Source organism: Megascapheus bottae, chromosome 1 (assembly GCF_031878675.1).
Source record: "Megascapheus bottae isolate mThoBot1 chromosome 1, mThoBot2.hap1, whole genome shotgun sequence".
Classification (NCBI taxonomy): domain Eukaryota; kingdom Metazoa; phylum Chordata; class Mammalia; order Rodentia; family Geomyidae; genus Megascapheus; species Megascapheus bottae.
Window position 1 is genome coordinate 54,211,033 of NC_143509.1, and position 13,832 is coordinate 54,224,864.

Sequence of the window (13,832 nt, forward strand, 5' to 3'; positions counted from 1 at the left end):
CACAAGCAGAGGAAGCAATTCCTCAGTGATGTAATTCAGGATCACATCTGGCCTCAACTATTTCTGTGTTGGTCTCAAAATTCCTCTGGCTGTACCCTTCTCCTCAAGTGCAAGGCTTGGGACCCAGGAATCTGAGGACAGCGGCTCCCCAGGGAATGGCCCTGGGGTTAATGGCCTCAGCCCCACCCCAACAAGACATAAAACTGACTCAGCTTCTTTGAACTATTTCTACCAGAACATTCCCTGGGTCATTCATCTTTAGCTTGGTGAGAGGCCTTGAGTTTAAATGTCCACAGTCCTGAACCTTAGACTTTCTTGGCATAGATAGCATCTTGCTCAGGACCTTCTTCCAAACCTGAGGATGACAGAGGGTCTGGGGGAGGGGAGAGGAAAGCAGGAGAGGGTGGGGATGGGGTTTCAAGTCTGCTGACAGTGCAGCCGTGGTGGCTCGGACACACCCCAGGACACTGGATGCTCCTGGATGGAGCACTGACCAAGAGAGGCTTCAGCTCTGCAGGGTACACCCAAAATTTCTAGAGTGTGGCACTCAGGTTAGACCTGGGTGGGGTCCTGCCACTTAGCTAGCTGTCCACAGCTGAGGTGGGTAAGAGGGCACGAGCCTGACCAGCCATTCCAGTCATCAGGTTCTCTCTGATATGTGAAAGTTAGCTCTAAAATGCCCTGGGATATGATCAATTATACAGGATTCTAGATACTCACAGGCAGTGAGACCAAAAGAGGATACTCCTAGGAGAGAAACACAGCTGCACAATGCCTGAGTGTCTTTTCTTTGTTATTTACAATAGTATACAGGCTGAATGGAACCCCAAGATGTGAGCTGCTTTTGCTCAAGGCTAGCACTCTGCCACTTGAGCCACAGCTCTCCAACCATGGCTTTGCTGATAAATTGGAGATAAGAAAGAGTCTTCCAGACTTTCCTGCCTAGGCTGGCTTTGAATGGCAATCCTCAGATCTCAGCCACTTCAGTAGCCAAGATTACAGGCATGAGCTGCTAGTACCTGTGGTTAAACTTCAGTCTTTTAATGTGTGTGTGTGTGTGTGTGTGTGTGTGTGTGTGTGTGTGTGTGTGTGTGTGTGTGCCAGAGCTGGAACTAGGGTTTGAACTCAGGGCAAGGACACTGTCCCTTCTCCCTTTGTTTTTGCTTTTTTCCCCTCTCAATGCTGGTGTTCTTCCACTTGAGCTATACTTCTTCCAAATTTTTGCTGGCTAATCAGATATAAGATTCTGCTTAAGTCTATTGGGTAGCTAAGATTATAGGCACAAACCACTGATGCTCAACTTCCCAAAATTCTGTTCTTGTCAAACTGAAATGCTAAACACTAAACAAGAATGCCCCATTCCCTCTCCCCTTAGCCCATTACAACCACTCATTTCTATTTTGTTTCTGTAAGTATCTCACACAGTATTTGTCTTTTTATAACTCATTTGTTATAATTGGCTTATAACTGGTCAGAATCACCTTCCTTTAGAAGACTGAATAATATTCCATTGTATGCATATGCCACATTTTGTTGATCCATGTACACTGAATTTTACCTATGAGTGTTATTCCTATACACATGGACATATTTAAATCCTTTCAGTTATCTCTCCCAGAAATGAAATTTGTTTTTGTTGTTCTGTTTGTATTTTTGAGACAGTCTCTCTCTTTGTAGCTCAGGCTGCCCTTGGACTTGCTATATAGCCCTGTTTTTGTTTATTTTACTTTATTTTATTTTTCCAGTCCTGAGGCTGAACTCACAGCCTGAGCACTGTCCTTGGACACTTGAGCCACAGCACAGCTTCCAGCTGTTTCTGGGTATGTGGTGCCAAGGAATCGAGCCCCGGTTGGTCTTCATGTATGCTAGGCAAGTATTCTGCTACTTGGCCACACTCCCAGCGCCCCCCTCCCTGTCCCACCCACTGTTTTGATATTTAAAAATCACTAGCATGACTGACCAGGTCTAACATGTAAAGATTCCATGTTCAAGGCTTGGGGAGCCAATTGTGGTGATGCATGCCTATAATCCCAGCAGAAGCAAAAGGATCTTGAGTTTGAGACCAGCCTGAACTATATATTGAAACGAAATCATGTCCACCATAATAACAAGGCTGTCTCCACTAGAAGATGTAAAAGCCATTTGTTCACTTTTGGCTTTGGAAACAGGAACAAAATGGAAGTGGCTAGAGGTGGGAGGAGCGATGAGCACAGTTCGCTTCCCGGGCCTGGAAGGATGGTGAGGATCACACTTTCCGGTGTCATCTTATCTTGGTATTCGTCTATTTCCTGTTGCTATAACAAAAGGCCTAAAGATGAGTGCTGTATGAAGAAACGTGGTTTATTTAGCTCAGTTTTGGAATCTTACATTTCAGATTGGGCAGTCCCATCCTGTAGGCCTCTCGTGGCCTCTTGTGGCCTCTTGGAGCATCACGCCCCAGGGAAGGCATCATGGTGAGAGTGCATAAAGGTGGGCCAGCTGGAATGGCCAGAAGACTTGGAGGGACCATGTCTCCAGCCCTGAGTCTTACTCTCTTTAAAACAACTCTCTCTTGGGGCTGGGAGTTTGGCCTAGTGGTTAAAGTGCTTGCCTAGTATGCATGAGGACCCGGGTTCGATTCCTTGGTACCACATATAGAAAAAAAGCTGGAAGGGTGCTGAGGCTCAAGTGGTAGAGCTCCAGCCTTGAGAAAGTCCAAGGACAGTGCTCAGGCCCTGAGCTCAAGCCCAGGACTGGCAAAAAAAAAGCAACTCTCTCTTACAGGAACCAATAGGTTCCTATGATAACTACATTCACCCTTTCAATGACCTAATTACCTCACACTAGGTTCCACCTCTTAAAGGGTCCACCACCTCAACACTACCATACTGAGGACAAAGCTGCCAGCACACAACCACTGAGGGACATACCACACCACCTCACCGGAGGCAGCAGACTCCACTACCAGTACATGTGTGGGGCAGAGGTGGGAGGTTGCTTTTAGAAGTTACTGGAAGCATTCAGAGACTCCATTCCTTAGCCTCTGTGATGTCATATTGGCACCTCTCTCCTTTCATACTAGGCTGTGGCTTCTGAGGCTGCTGTGGCCATGAGGCCCTGGGAGCCAGCAGGGGAGAGGGAACCTGGAGGCTTGGATTTCCCCTGGGGGCACGGGAGGCCCTGCCATGCCATTCTTAAAGGAAGGCATGCCCCTAGTGAAGGAGTCCCAGCCCCCACCTCTGGGCCCACTTTCCTGGTTCCTCCCCAGCTTGTTCGCTGCCTTCAATGTGGTTCTACTGGTTATTTTCAGTGGCCTTTTCTTCGCATTCCCGTGAGTTTCCCGTGCAAGCTGTGAGCTTCCTTACAAAGAATAAAATAGTGTGGGCAGAGGGGATGCAGAGGGGTCAAAGGTCAGGAGAAAGACAGTTAAGGGGAATCGGATGTAGAGAGCCAGAAATCTAGAGTCCTTGACTCATTTTGGGGGCATTCCAGATGGTTGGTTCTTTGGTAGGGTTCTAACCTGGGTATTTTGAGCTGGCGTTAAGGTTGTGAGCTCTGACCCCAGGGAGCCCAAGCCTACTTGGGAGCCCAGGACTGAATCAGGCTGTGGTCTCAGTTGCAGGTGGCTGGCTCAGAAGGGGGAGTGGGCCTTTCCTATGGTCACAGGGCTCCTCTTCGTCCTCACCTTCTTCAGTCTCATTTCGCTCAACTTCTCTGACCCCGGCATCTTACATCAAGGTGAGGCCTTGGCCCCCTGGGAGGAGGTGGTTTCTCCAAGGGCTTGCAAGGGTGAGTTCTACGTGCCCCCACCCCCACCCCAGGCTCCCCTTTCCTGTTACCACTGCCCTAGTCCTAGCACTTCATTCCAGGCCACCAAAGTGTGAAGAAAAATAGAACCCTGGGGTTTTTCTGAAGCTTTGTAAGGGTGATTCTGGCAGGTGGGGAGAGAAGCTGGTAAATTTGTTCAGACCACAAAGCCAATCTCTCTCTCTCTCTCTGTCTGTCTGTCTGTCTGTCTGTCTGTCTGTCTGTCTCTCTCCCTCTCTGCCTCTCTCCCCTCTCTCCCCCTCCTTCTCTCCCTCTCTCTCACTCCCTCACTCTCCCCCTCCTTCCCTTCCTCTCTCTCTCTCCTTCTTTCTCTCTCCCTCCCTCTTGCTCACAAACATGATCTAAGCACTGATCACACTTCCAAAGGCCCCAGTTCTCTTCTGCTGGAAAGCCCTTGCTCAGTAGGTCCAGGGCTTCCTTTGCCCACTTCCTTCCTGCTCTCCTGGTGCCCAGGAATGCGGTGGGGCTTGTGGGGCAGCAGTGATGGGAGGGCCCGCTGCCTCTGCTCCCCCCTCTTCCTGAGCCAGGCTCCGTGGAGCAGAGCCCCATGATGGTGCACGTGGTGTGGGTGAACCACCGCGCCTTCCGCCTGCAGTGGTGCCCCAGGTGCGGCTTCCACCGCCCTCCCCGGACCTACCACTGCCCCTGGTGCAACGTCTGCGTGGAGGTGAGCGCCCCTCTTGCCTGCCCACTTGTCACCTACGCCGGACCAGGGCCCGGAGCTCCACAGACCAGGGCCAAGTTGTTGGGTGCCAGCCACCTTTCAGGCCAAGGGTGGCAGCAACGGTCAGCCACTCTTGAGACCAACAGCTAGGGTCCTAGAGGGCAGGGTTCGAGGAGGCCCAGGACTTGAGGTTAATGGAGGCCTAGCTGCTTTCCCTGTCGCCTAGGACTTTGACCATCATTGCAAGTGGGTCAATAACTGCATCGGTCACCGCAACTTCCGCTTCTTCATGCTGCTGGTCCTGTCCCTCTGCCTCTACTCTGGCGCCCTGCTGGTCACCTGCCTGATATTCCTGGTTCGCACCAGCAAACTACCGTTCACCATAGACAAGGCCATGGCGTATCCCCACCAGGCCACATCCACGGGGCGGGGCGGAGCTACTGGTGGGCGGGAGGATGAATGATGGGTGGGGTTGGATACGTGTCAGGGCGGGGCTCTCGGTGGGCGGGGCCGTAGGGGGCGTGGCGAGGGTGGGTCTGGAGGAAGGTGGGTGGGGTCAGGAGACAGACAAGCTAGTGGGGGTCCTGGAATGGAGTGCTGAGGACTGGGGAGGGTCAGCGGAGACGGGGCGGGCCCCGCAGAGCGGTGGGCGGGGCCTGGGCGGGCGGGGCTGGAGAGGGCCGGTCCAGGCCCACCTTCCTTAGCTGTGCTGGCAGCATCCTGGTAGCCATCCCGGCCGCCGGCTTCTTGATGCCGCTCTTCCTGCTGCTGCTGATCCAGGCACTGTCGGTGAGCGCGGCTGAGCGCTCCTATGAGGGCAAGGTATTCTGGACCAACGTGGGCCAACGTGTGTGTGGGTGTGGGGGGGGATAGGAATGGGAAAGGGCGGCCTGGATCCTCTGCTGCGTCAGCATTAGCCCCTCTTTCTTCTGTCCCGGGACTAAGTGATGCCTCCAGATCCTCCTCTTAAGATGCGGTTTGGATCCCTCCTCCTCCTCCTGCAGCTGGGCACTCTCTCTCCCGCGTGAGCTGCGACCTCAGCCTCCTGAGTGCGAGGTTGCATGTGTTGTGGAGCGATGGGTGGGCGCAGGTGTGGAGGGCAGCTTCCTGCATTCGTTGGGTCAGGAACCTAAGACTGGAGTAGTGCCACGTCACCCAGAGAGAGCACAGAGAGAGGCTGGGCCTGCACTGGGCTGCCCAGCCTTGAGTCCAGCAGTGCCCTTGTCCTAGAGGAGCCTGTGTGCCTCATTTATCATATATTTGGTTTTGAAGGGGCAGAAGGCAGCTGTGAGAGGCCCAGCTTTGCAAAAAAAAAAAAAATGGAGTGCTGGGATGGCGAGGAAACAGTTCTAATCAAAGCTGAAGATGGCATGGGCGGTTAAGTGGACCCCTTGAGGTCGTGGGGTTGGGACTCTGGGCCCAGGTGCTGTCCCTAAGCTGCTCAGCCCAAGGATACCACCCTACCCTTGAGCCACAGCACCACTTCGGTTTTCCAGTAGTTAATTGGAGATAGTCTAATGGACTTTAGTACCTGGATTGGCTTTGAACCATGATCCTTAGATCTCAGCCTCTTGAGTAGTTAGGATTACAGGAGTGAGCCACTGAGCCAGCTTCCATGAGCCCTGAATTCAAGCCACACACATACAATCAATTCCCATTTGTTCACAATGGTAAGAAAATACAACGGATTTTTTGCATGACAATAACTTACACAAGGCCATTACAAGAGGACAGGGGCTGCACTGATTGGGAGAGGTTGTAGATACCGAGGCTGCAAAGACAGAAGAGGGTTAAATCAGCCTTCCCTTCCCTTGGGGTGAAGCCAGAGGCCCGTTTGCTTCCTATCTTCCCTACCCTTGAAGTCTTGCTGTAGCCCTAAGCAGAGCTCTAGTTTAGCTGGCCTTCTCAGAGATGAGCACTGGTGAATAGCCTACCTAATTCTGCCAGTTCTCAGCTCCTCTTCCCTTCTCCATCCCTCTCCAGTGCAGGTACCTTCAGGGATACAACCCTTTTGACCAGGGTTGTGCAAGCAACTGGTATTTAACAATCTGTGCACCGCTGGGACCCAAGTGAGTTGGTAAACCAAAGGCCCAAGTGGTGGGCCTGGGCTGGTGAGGTATGGCACTGGTAGATGATTTTTTTTTTCCTATCTCCTGCATGAACCTGGTCTCAGCTTTCTGCCAGGGCTAAGCCCTACCCTGTGTTCCTAGGCTGGGAAGGTGAGAGCAGTAACCCTTGTTCTGTACCTCTTTTCCCAGGTACATGTCCAAAGCTGTCTGGCTGCAGAGAGTGGTGGCACCTGAGTGGATGCCTGTGTCAACCCTGTGTCCCTCTGCACATTGTCCCCCAGTTCTGTCTGGACCCCAGCCCCAGCCTCTGGGTCTCTATGCACCAGGCAAGGGTCCCCCAGGGAGTGGTGAGGCTGCAGCTCTCCAAGAGGTGAGAATGGGGCTGTTTGGGTTGAGCGATATTAAGAGGAGCCCTCTCCCCCAACATCAGGCTTCCCTGAAGATGGAACACTTAGATCTTGGGAGAAGGGGATTATAGCTCTTGGGGACCATTGAAAAGAGAATCACAGGCTTCCAGAATATGCCCAGAAATCCTTGGAAAAGATTATACTGCTGGCTGGCCTTGGGCCAGTCAGTCACTTACCCTTTCTTGGTTGTTTCCAATTCAGCTACTAATGAGGACAGAGACTACTCCAGTAGTAATGTTTTTGGGAAGAGTGTGTCTTTCTTGAATGGAAATGTTTACTGGCAGTCCCGTAGGGAAGTGGAGCAGTGGCCTGTCCCCCACAGTGCTCCCCATCCACAGTATCCCTGAAATGAAGACATTCTGAAATCAGCCCTCGGCCCAGGGCGGAGGCATACCCGTGAGCTATGGGGGAAGCTGGCAGAGCCTATATGCACTCAATCTGTGTTTAGCTCCATGCCAGCCCAGTGCTGTCCCTGCTACCAGAGGCCCCAAGACGTTGTCCAACCTCCCACTCGCCCCTCCGGACCCGATGCCAGGAGCACCTGCACTTGAACCTCACCTGAGCTCCCTTCCCTGGAGGCTTCTCTGCTTTTTGCTTGTTCCCCTGGTGAAAGTACTGACCCCCCCCACTCATGCCTATTAAATACCATTTGCTGCTTCTTACCACTGCTTCGCATGTCTGTCCAGAGTGTGAGGGGATGTGGGGAGGCTCCGAGGAGTTGGGATAAAGATTTCCACTGGGGGGGGGGGGGGGCTGGGAGTTTGGCCTAGTGGTAGAGTGCTTGCCTAGCATGCACGAAGACCTGGGTTCAATTCCTTGGTACCACATACATAGAAAAAAGCCAGAAGTGGTGCTGAGGCTCAAGTGGTAGAGCTCTAGCCTTGAGAAAGTCCAAGGACAGTGTTCATTCCCTGAGCTCAAGCCCAGGACTGGCAAAAAAAAAAAAAAAGATTTCCACTGAGGAAGGAGGTTGGGAGGTTGAAGGTCCAGGATTCCTGAAGAGAGAGCTCAGGAACTCACATTGCCTGGCTTTATGATGTTGGTTACGACATTTAGCCCTTATTGTTCCAGTGGGGAAACAGTAAAAGCTGCAGTTTGGACCAGTTCTGCCTGGGGATGATGGGAGAGAACCCAACCTTTACCATGCAGTATCTCAATGTAGCTGCAGAGGGCGTTAGTGGTCTAGGAATTCTCAAACTTGGCCTGGTGCCATTCTGGGGGCACCTCTGAATCTCTTAGCTGGACCAGCACATGGGTTAGGCATGGGTATCCTTCCATCTGCCTCTGTAGAGACACACAGGGCAGGAGAGGACTCTGAATCTCTCTTCTTGGTTCTTTGAGTGGCTGGTACCTGAAGGTGATCCTTCCAATCCTGTTCTTGAGGGTAGAAATGGGCACATGTCAAACTAATGGTTCTTGTAGTGGCTAGTGTGTGACATGGGAGTACAAGGAATAATGTCACCTTCATGGGAGGTTGGGAAGCCAAGGGTGAGCTAGGACACATCAGTAAAGCACCTGGTAGGACCCTGGTGATTTTCCCAGCTGACAGACCACCCAGGGTTTCTCCAGGAACCACCTGCTCAGCATTGCGGGTGCCCAGAGCACTGGCTCAGAATCTCAGTGGGGACAGGAAACTTTAAATTAGCTTATGCTAGTTGTAGGAGGGGGCGACATTTCTACACAGCTAAACAATGTATCTCAAGCAACCTCACCCTTCCATTCCCCACACCTATCTGAAATTTTTATTGAGGGCCCAGGTTATTCTGAAATGGAATATACATGCCAGGATGGGCATGCGCACACCACACTGTGGCCTGCTCCCTGTACCCAGGTGAAACTGTGTATAATGAAGGTGGCAGGAAAGGGGTGGCCACATGTTCAGATGCACAGCCTTAGAGGCTTGTGTGTCTCTATAACCACTCCTGTGTTTTTGTATCTAAGCTTGCCTTCTGGGGGATGTTAGTCCAGCTGCTCATTTTCCTGCCAGCTGCAGGAGGGTGGCCTATGGCACAAGATGTCTCTCCAGTTCTTTGGATCACTGTCACCCTCCCCACCCACCAACCCATCTCTAGAGGCTCTAGGGTCCTCCCTGCCCCCACCCAGCTCCACTCACTACCCTGTGTCTATGTTTGGCTCTCTGGATTCCTGAGTCCTTCAGGACTTCAGCTCTTTTATTATTTATTTATTTATTGCCAGTCCTGGGTTTGGGCTCAGAGCCTGAGCACTGTCCTTAGGCTTTTTCTCAAGGCTAGCTCTACAATTTGAGTCACAGCACTATTCCTGGCTTTTTTTCTATGTATGTGCTACTGAGGTATTGAACCTGGGTCTTCATGCATGCTAGGCAAGTACTAGACCACTCCCGGACCCCCAATGACAAGTCTTAAGGGTAGCCTCGATTTGGGTCAGAGAGGAAGGGAGGGAGGTGCCTGGACGGGTAGTCTGGGTGCAAATTACGGAACTGCCTCAGTTGAGGAGCTGCCAGAGTCAGCTCTGTAGGGATCTGAAAAGGTCAGGCTGGTATGTAAGGGGCTTGCTACCTCCTGTCCTGCAGGCTGTCCTGCTGCTGCCCTCCCTGGCTCAGGACTGCACTTACTGGGTCCTGGCTTCCAGGTGTAGAGGAGATTCACCCCTGGCTTCAGGCAGGGTCCTTCCAAGACCAAAGCTAAGTGTGAGCCCTCTCTTGACACTCTGGGCCTCTGTTTCTCCACAGGGAAAAATTATGATTTACAATAAGTTCTCAGAAGAGGACAAGCTCTCTCCACAGGCAATCACTTTCTCTCTGGGATCAATATTGTGGGTTTGTTTCAGCCTCAAATTTCTGGGGCTCCTCTAGGAATCAGACTTCCTTTTTGAGTGCTAAAAAGGTCCTAGTACATCCTTCCCTTGACACTCCTGCCTTCCCCCTCCCCTGTCTTGGGCCATTCTCATGGGTCCTTCCCTACCAGGCTAGGAGGTTCAGCTAAGTTACACCCATCTACTGTTCCTGCCCCTCCTCAGTTCTGCTGAACTTGCCCTTGATTCTCAGACATGGCCCACCCAGTCTCTGGTCCACAGATAAGGTGAGGGCTGTTTATCAGAGCCTAGTTATGGGCCTGCTGTCTATATACCCAGGAAGGCCTACCATCACTGCCTTGCCCTGCCCTGTCCAGAGCCAAGGAGTGATCTCCCCACACCCCAAGGCCAACAGGGCTGCGAGGTGCCCATGTGCTAGACCCCTCTGATGTGTCTCAGCCAGCTACCTCCTAGAACCTGAGTCCCCCAGCTGATCTCTACATCTTCCCCCCTTGGACCTTCTGGAAGGTCAGGGCCCGTGGAGGGAGCCCAGATACTCAGCTCTGAAGTAAACATCATTTGATGCTAGGGTTCTCAGTGTCACTACAGTTACCACCTAGGGTCACAGGCTCCAATCTCTTTGGGAAGTGGGAAAGGACTTTGGGTCCCCCCATCTAGTAGTCAAGCATCTCTATTTTCACAGACAGCACTGGGGCTAGGAAGAAAAATGGTTGCCTGTCCCATAGCATCACGTTTGGTGGCTCTCTGGTTCCCATGTAGCCACTCCCCTTCCTGCTAGGAGCCATGCCAGCAGAGGAAGGACCTGGACAGGGAGCACAGGGCCAGCTCTCCTGCCTGGGCCTCAGAACCCAGCAGTGCACAGAGACACAGGGATGAGGAGCTGATAAGAAGGCTGGGCTGGACTCTCTCTCCAGCCAGTGCAGCCTGATAATGGCTTCTGCTGCCTCCTGCCCAGCCCCACCCAAGGGGCCCTGCAAGTGGTTGAGGGTGGGGTAGGGTGGGTACTGAAGGTAGGGCAAGCTCCTGAGGTGTGAGGTCCAGGGTCTAGACTCCTAACACAGGCACCTCACTGGCCAATTTCACAGGCGTCCGGACGAAATTGAAGGCCTCTAGAATGCTCTGTCCTTTCTCTTTAGTTCTTATCATGCAGAGTGTGGTAGAAGAAAAGAAACAGCCTTGTTCTCAGTGATGGATCTTTCCCTGAGCAATGCTCAGGATCAGGCTGGGCTAAGTGGCTCATTTTATTTCCTTGAATCTCCACATCAACCACATTGCAATCACATTGCAATTCTAGCCTTAATTCTTCGGTCCTTTCCTATGACCCGGTGTCTCTCTGGACTGTTACCACATCAGGTTTTTCAGTTTCAATGTGGAGTAGTGGTTCAGATGTGAGCTCTGAAGACAGATGGCTGGGCTTTCCCCCCCCCCTCCCGCCCACACAGAGCCAGATGAGTGTTCCCACATCACATGTTGTCATGGAGACAGGACAATAGATAATGATGATTACCATTTTAGTACTGTCAAAGGGACGTGAAGGACAGAACTTGGTGATAGGTGTGGGGCCTTAGGATGCTGGTTACCATGACAACAGCAGCATACTGAAAGGGGCTGGAGGTTGTTGTGGGGCAGGGGGAGGGGAGCATTGTGCTATCATTTCTTGAAGAACCAGCTCATGTGGGGATATCCAGACAAAAGGGACCCAGGTGTGTGGGCTCCAATTACTTGAGGAAGCAGGAAGATGGCTGTGGATTATGGCTCTGCAGCTTGGTGCTTGTGTTTTGTGGCTTGTATTCAGACTGCCTCCAGCTGAAGGAAGTAAAAAAGTCACTGGCTGGCTTCCTCCTCTCAAAGTTTAGCTCCCTCTTTCTCTCCTTTCCACTTTCTCTTCTTTCTTTCCTCCTCCTCCTTCTGTCTTCATTTCTCTTTTCATATTCTCTCCTGCTCTTGCTGCCTCCCACCGTACCCCCAGTTTCCTGGACCACTGCTTCCAAGAATGCAAAGTCAACCGATCACTTTCAAGTAACAACGTCTAACTGTGATTCTTGGAAGCTCTTGGTTTGGGTGTGGAAACTTCAGAACCCGCAGCCAGGTGGGCGGCCTCCCCTGCACAGAGCGCCTTTGTCTGCTTGGCCTGGGATTTCTGCCTCCTAGCCGGGCACCCACATTCCCAGCTGCTTTGTAGCTGGGGCACTTTTGCTGCTGAAAGCAGACCTCCCTAATGGGAAAGGGCTTTACTGGATATTTTTAAAATATGTAATTTTATTATTTTAAGGTGTTGTACAGAGAGGTTACTGTCTCATAATACTCAATGTATTGAGTACATTTCTTTTTGGACAATGTCTCTCTATTTTTTCTAATTTAAACTAAACTTTTTGGTGCAGGTCCTAGGGTTTGAACTCAGGGCCTGGGTGCCTTTTTTTTTTTTTGAGTTTGGTGCTCAAGGCAAGCACTCTACAACTTGAGTTACAGCTTCACTTCTAGCTTTTTCACGGTTACTTGGAGAGAACAGTCTTATGAACTTTCCTGCCCAAACTGGCTTTGAACCACAGGTCTCAGCCTCCTGGGTAGCTGGGGTTACAGATGTAAACCACTGGCACCCATCTTCATCTTCTTTCTCAAGGAGAAGGAAGCCAAGGGTGTGGGGGGTTATTCTGGGCCTCCCCTGGAGTCACGCAGCTTAGCTCAGGACTGTGTCAAGCCATCCCGCCTTCAGAGTCCTGTACCCTTATTTACACCCCACAACAAGAGGCTCCTGTATCTAGAAAAGGCCTACAGCAGTGGGCAAGGTCATAGCAGTTAAGAGGATAGTCATGACAGCATCAGGCTGAATGCTGGCTGTAGCCTAGCCACTGGGGCGAATGCTCCGCTTGTGTCGGCTCATTTCATCCATAAACAAGTGTTCAGAAAGGGTACTGCTAGTACCTGCAAGGGCAGGGGTTGAACAGTTCTCAGGGCTATGCCTGTTTGACCTCCTGGGAATCCTTGACTCTGACCAGGGAGGATCCATGGCCTGTACCAGTCCTGAGATGACCAGCAGAGCTTAGCCACAGCCCGTTCATTAGCATCTTCTGCCTGAGCCAGGCTAAGTCAGGCTGACCCTCATCTGTCCCCTAGCAGAGAAGGGCATGAAGTTAGGCCCTGCTGCCTCCTGTTCTTGGGGCCCTGGACAGGCCCCTAAAGCGCCCTCTCCCCCAGCTCATCTGTAACCTGAAACAAAGCTCACACCATGACCTGGGGGCTCATGGTAGAGATGTTTTATTGACTTCCTCTTTTTCAGGCCAGGACTGAGCCAAGTGGAATGTTTGCAAAGGGGAAACAAAGTAGGAGTCTGGCTCAGGCTGGAGGAGCCTATCAAAAGTCACACCTGATCTCTCCTATGTCCCTGCTTGGTCATAGGCTCTGCATTTAAGTGATCTGGAAATGGTTAAGGCTGAGAATGGGTTACCTTTTATAATAACAATAAAAATTGTTATTATTATACTCTGTTATTATACTCTGTGTGTACGTGCGTGTGCGTGCATACACACACGCACACACACACACACACACACACACACACGCATGGGTACTGAGGCTTGAACTCAGGGCCTCATGCTCTCACTTGGCTTTTTCACTCAAGGCTGGCACTCCCACCACTTGGGTCACAGATCTCCACTTCCAACTTTTTGCTGGTTAACTGGAGCTCAGAGTTTTGTGGACTTTTCTGTCCAGGCTGGCTTTGAACCTAATCCTCAGATCTCAGCCTCCTGAGGATCCAGCTAGGATTACAAGGCGCCAGCCTGCTCTGGCTCCTAGCTAGAGTCCTTCCTTTAAACCTCAGGCAGATAGCTTCCTGGGGTGACCTTTTCAGCACCTTCTCCCTCCTGCCAAGTCTCCATGTCTAGGGCAAGTAGTTGACATAGCTTGGATTGGGGGCAGGAATGGGGCTTGCTTGGCCATCAGCTGCCAGCATCAGCTGTAGCCCCCAACTCCCTGCCTCAGAGGCCCCTCAAGAGCAAACCTTTGGGAAGCTTAAAAGCCTGGCCAGCCCCATTTCAATCTGACCTTTCACTCTTCCTCCTCCTCAGGGACTTGGGCCACTGGTCTGGTGTG

At 51.7% G+C, this 13,832-nt stretch overlaps 1 protein-coding gene across 1 annotated transcript; it reads left to right on the top strand.

The window, feature by feature from the left end:
• Nucleotides 1-3,093: 3,093 nt before the first annotated feature.
• Zdhhc19 (zDHHC palmitoyltransferase 19) lies at nucleotides 3,094-7,483 on the top strand. Its single transcript, XM_090332186.1, is given in 9 exon segments — nucleotides 3,094-3,310; nucleotides 3,596-3,717; nucleotides 4,335-4,474; nucleotides 4,698-4,870; nucleotides 5,188-5,293; nucleotides 6,455-6,540; nucleotides 6,730-6,802; nucleotides 6,805-6,910; nucleotides 7,396-7,483. Coding segments are annotated over 8 exon segments (933 nt in total). The 5' UTR covers nucleotides 3,094-3,164; the 3' UTR covers nucleotides 6,892-6,910; nucleotides 7,396-7,483.
• Nucleotides 7,484-13,832: the final 6,349 nt, after the last annotated feature.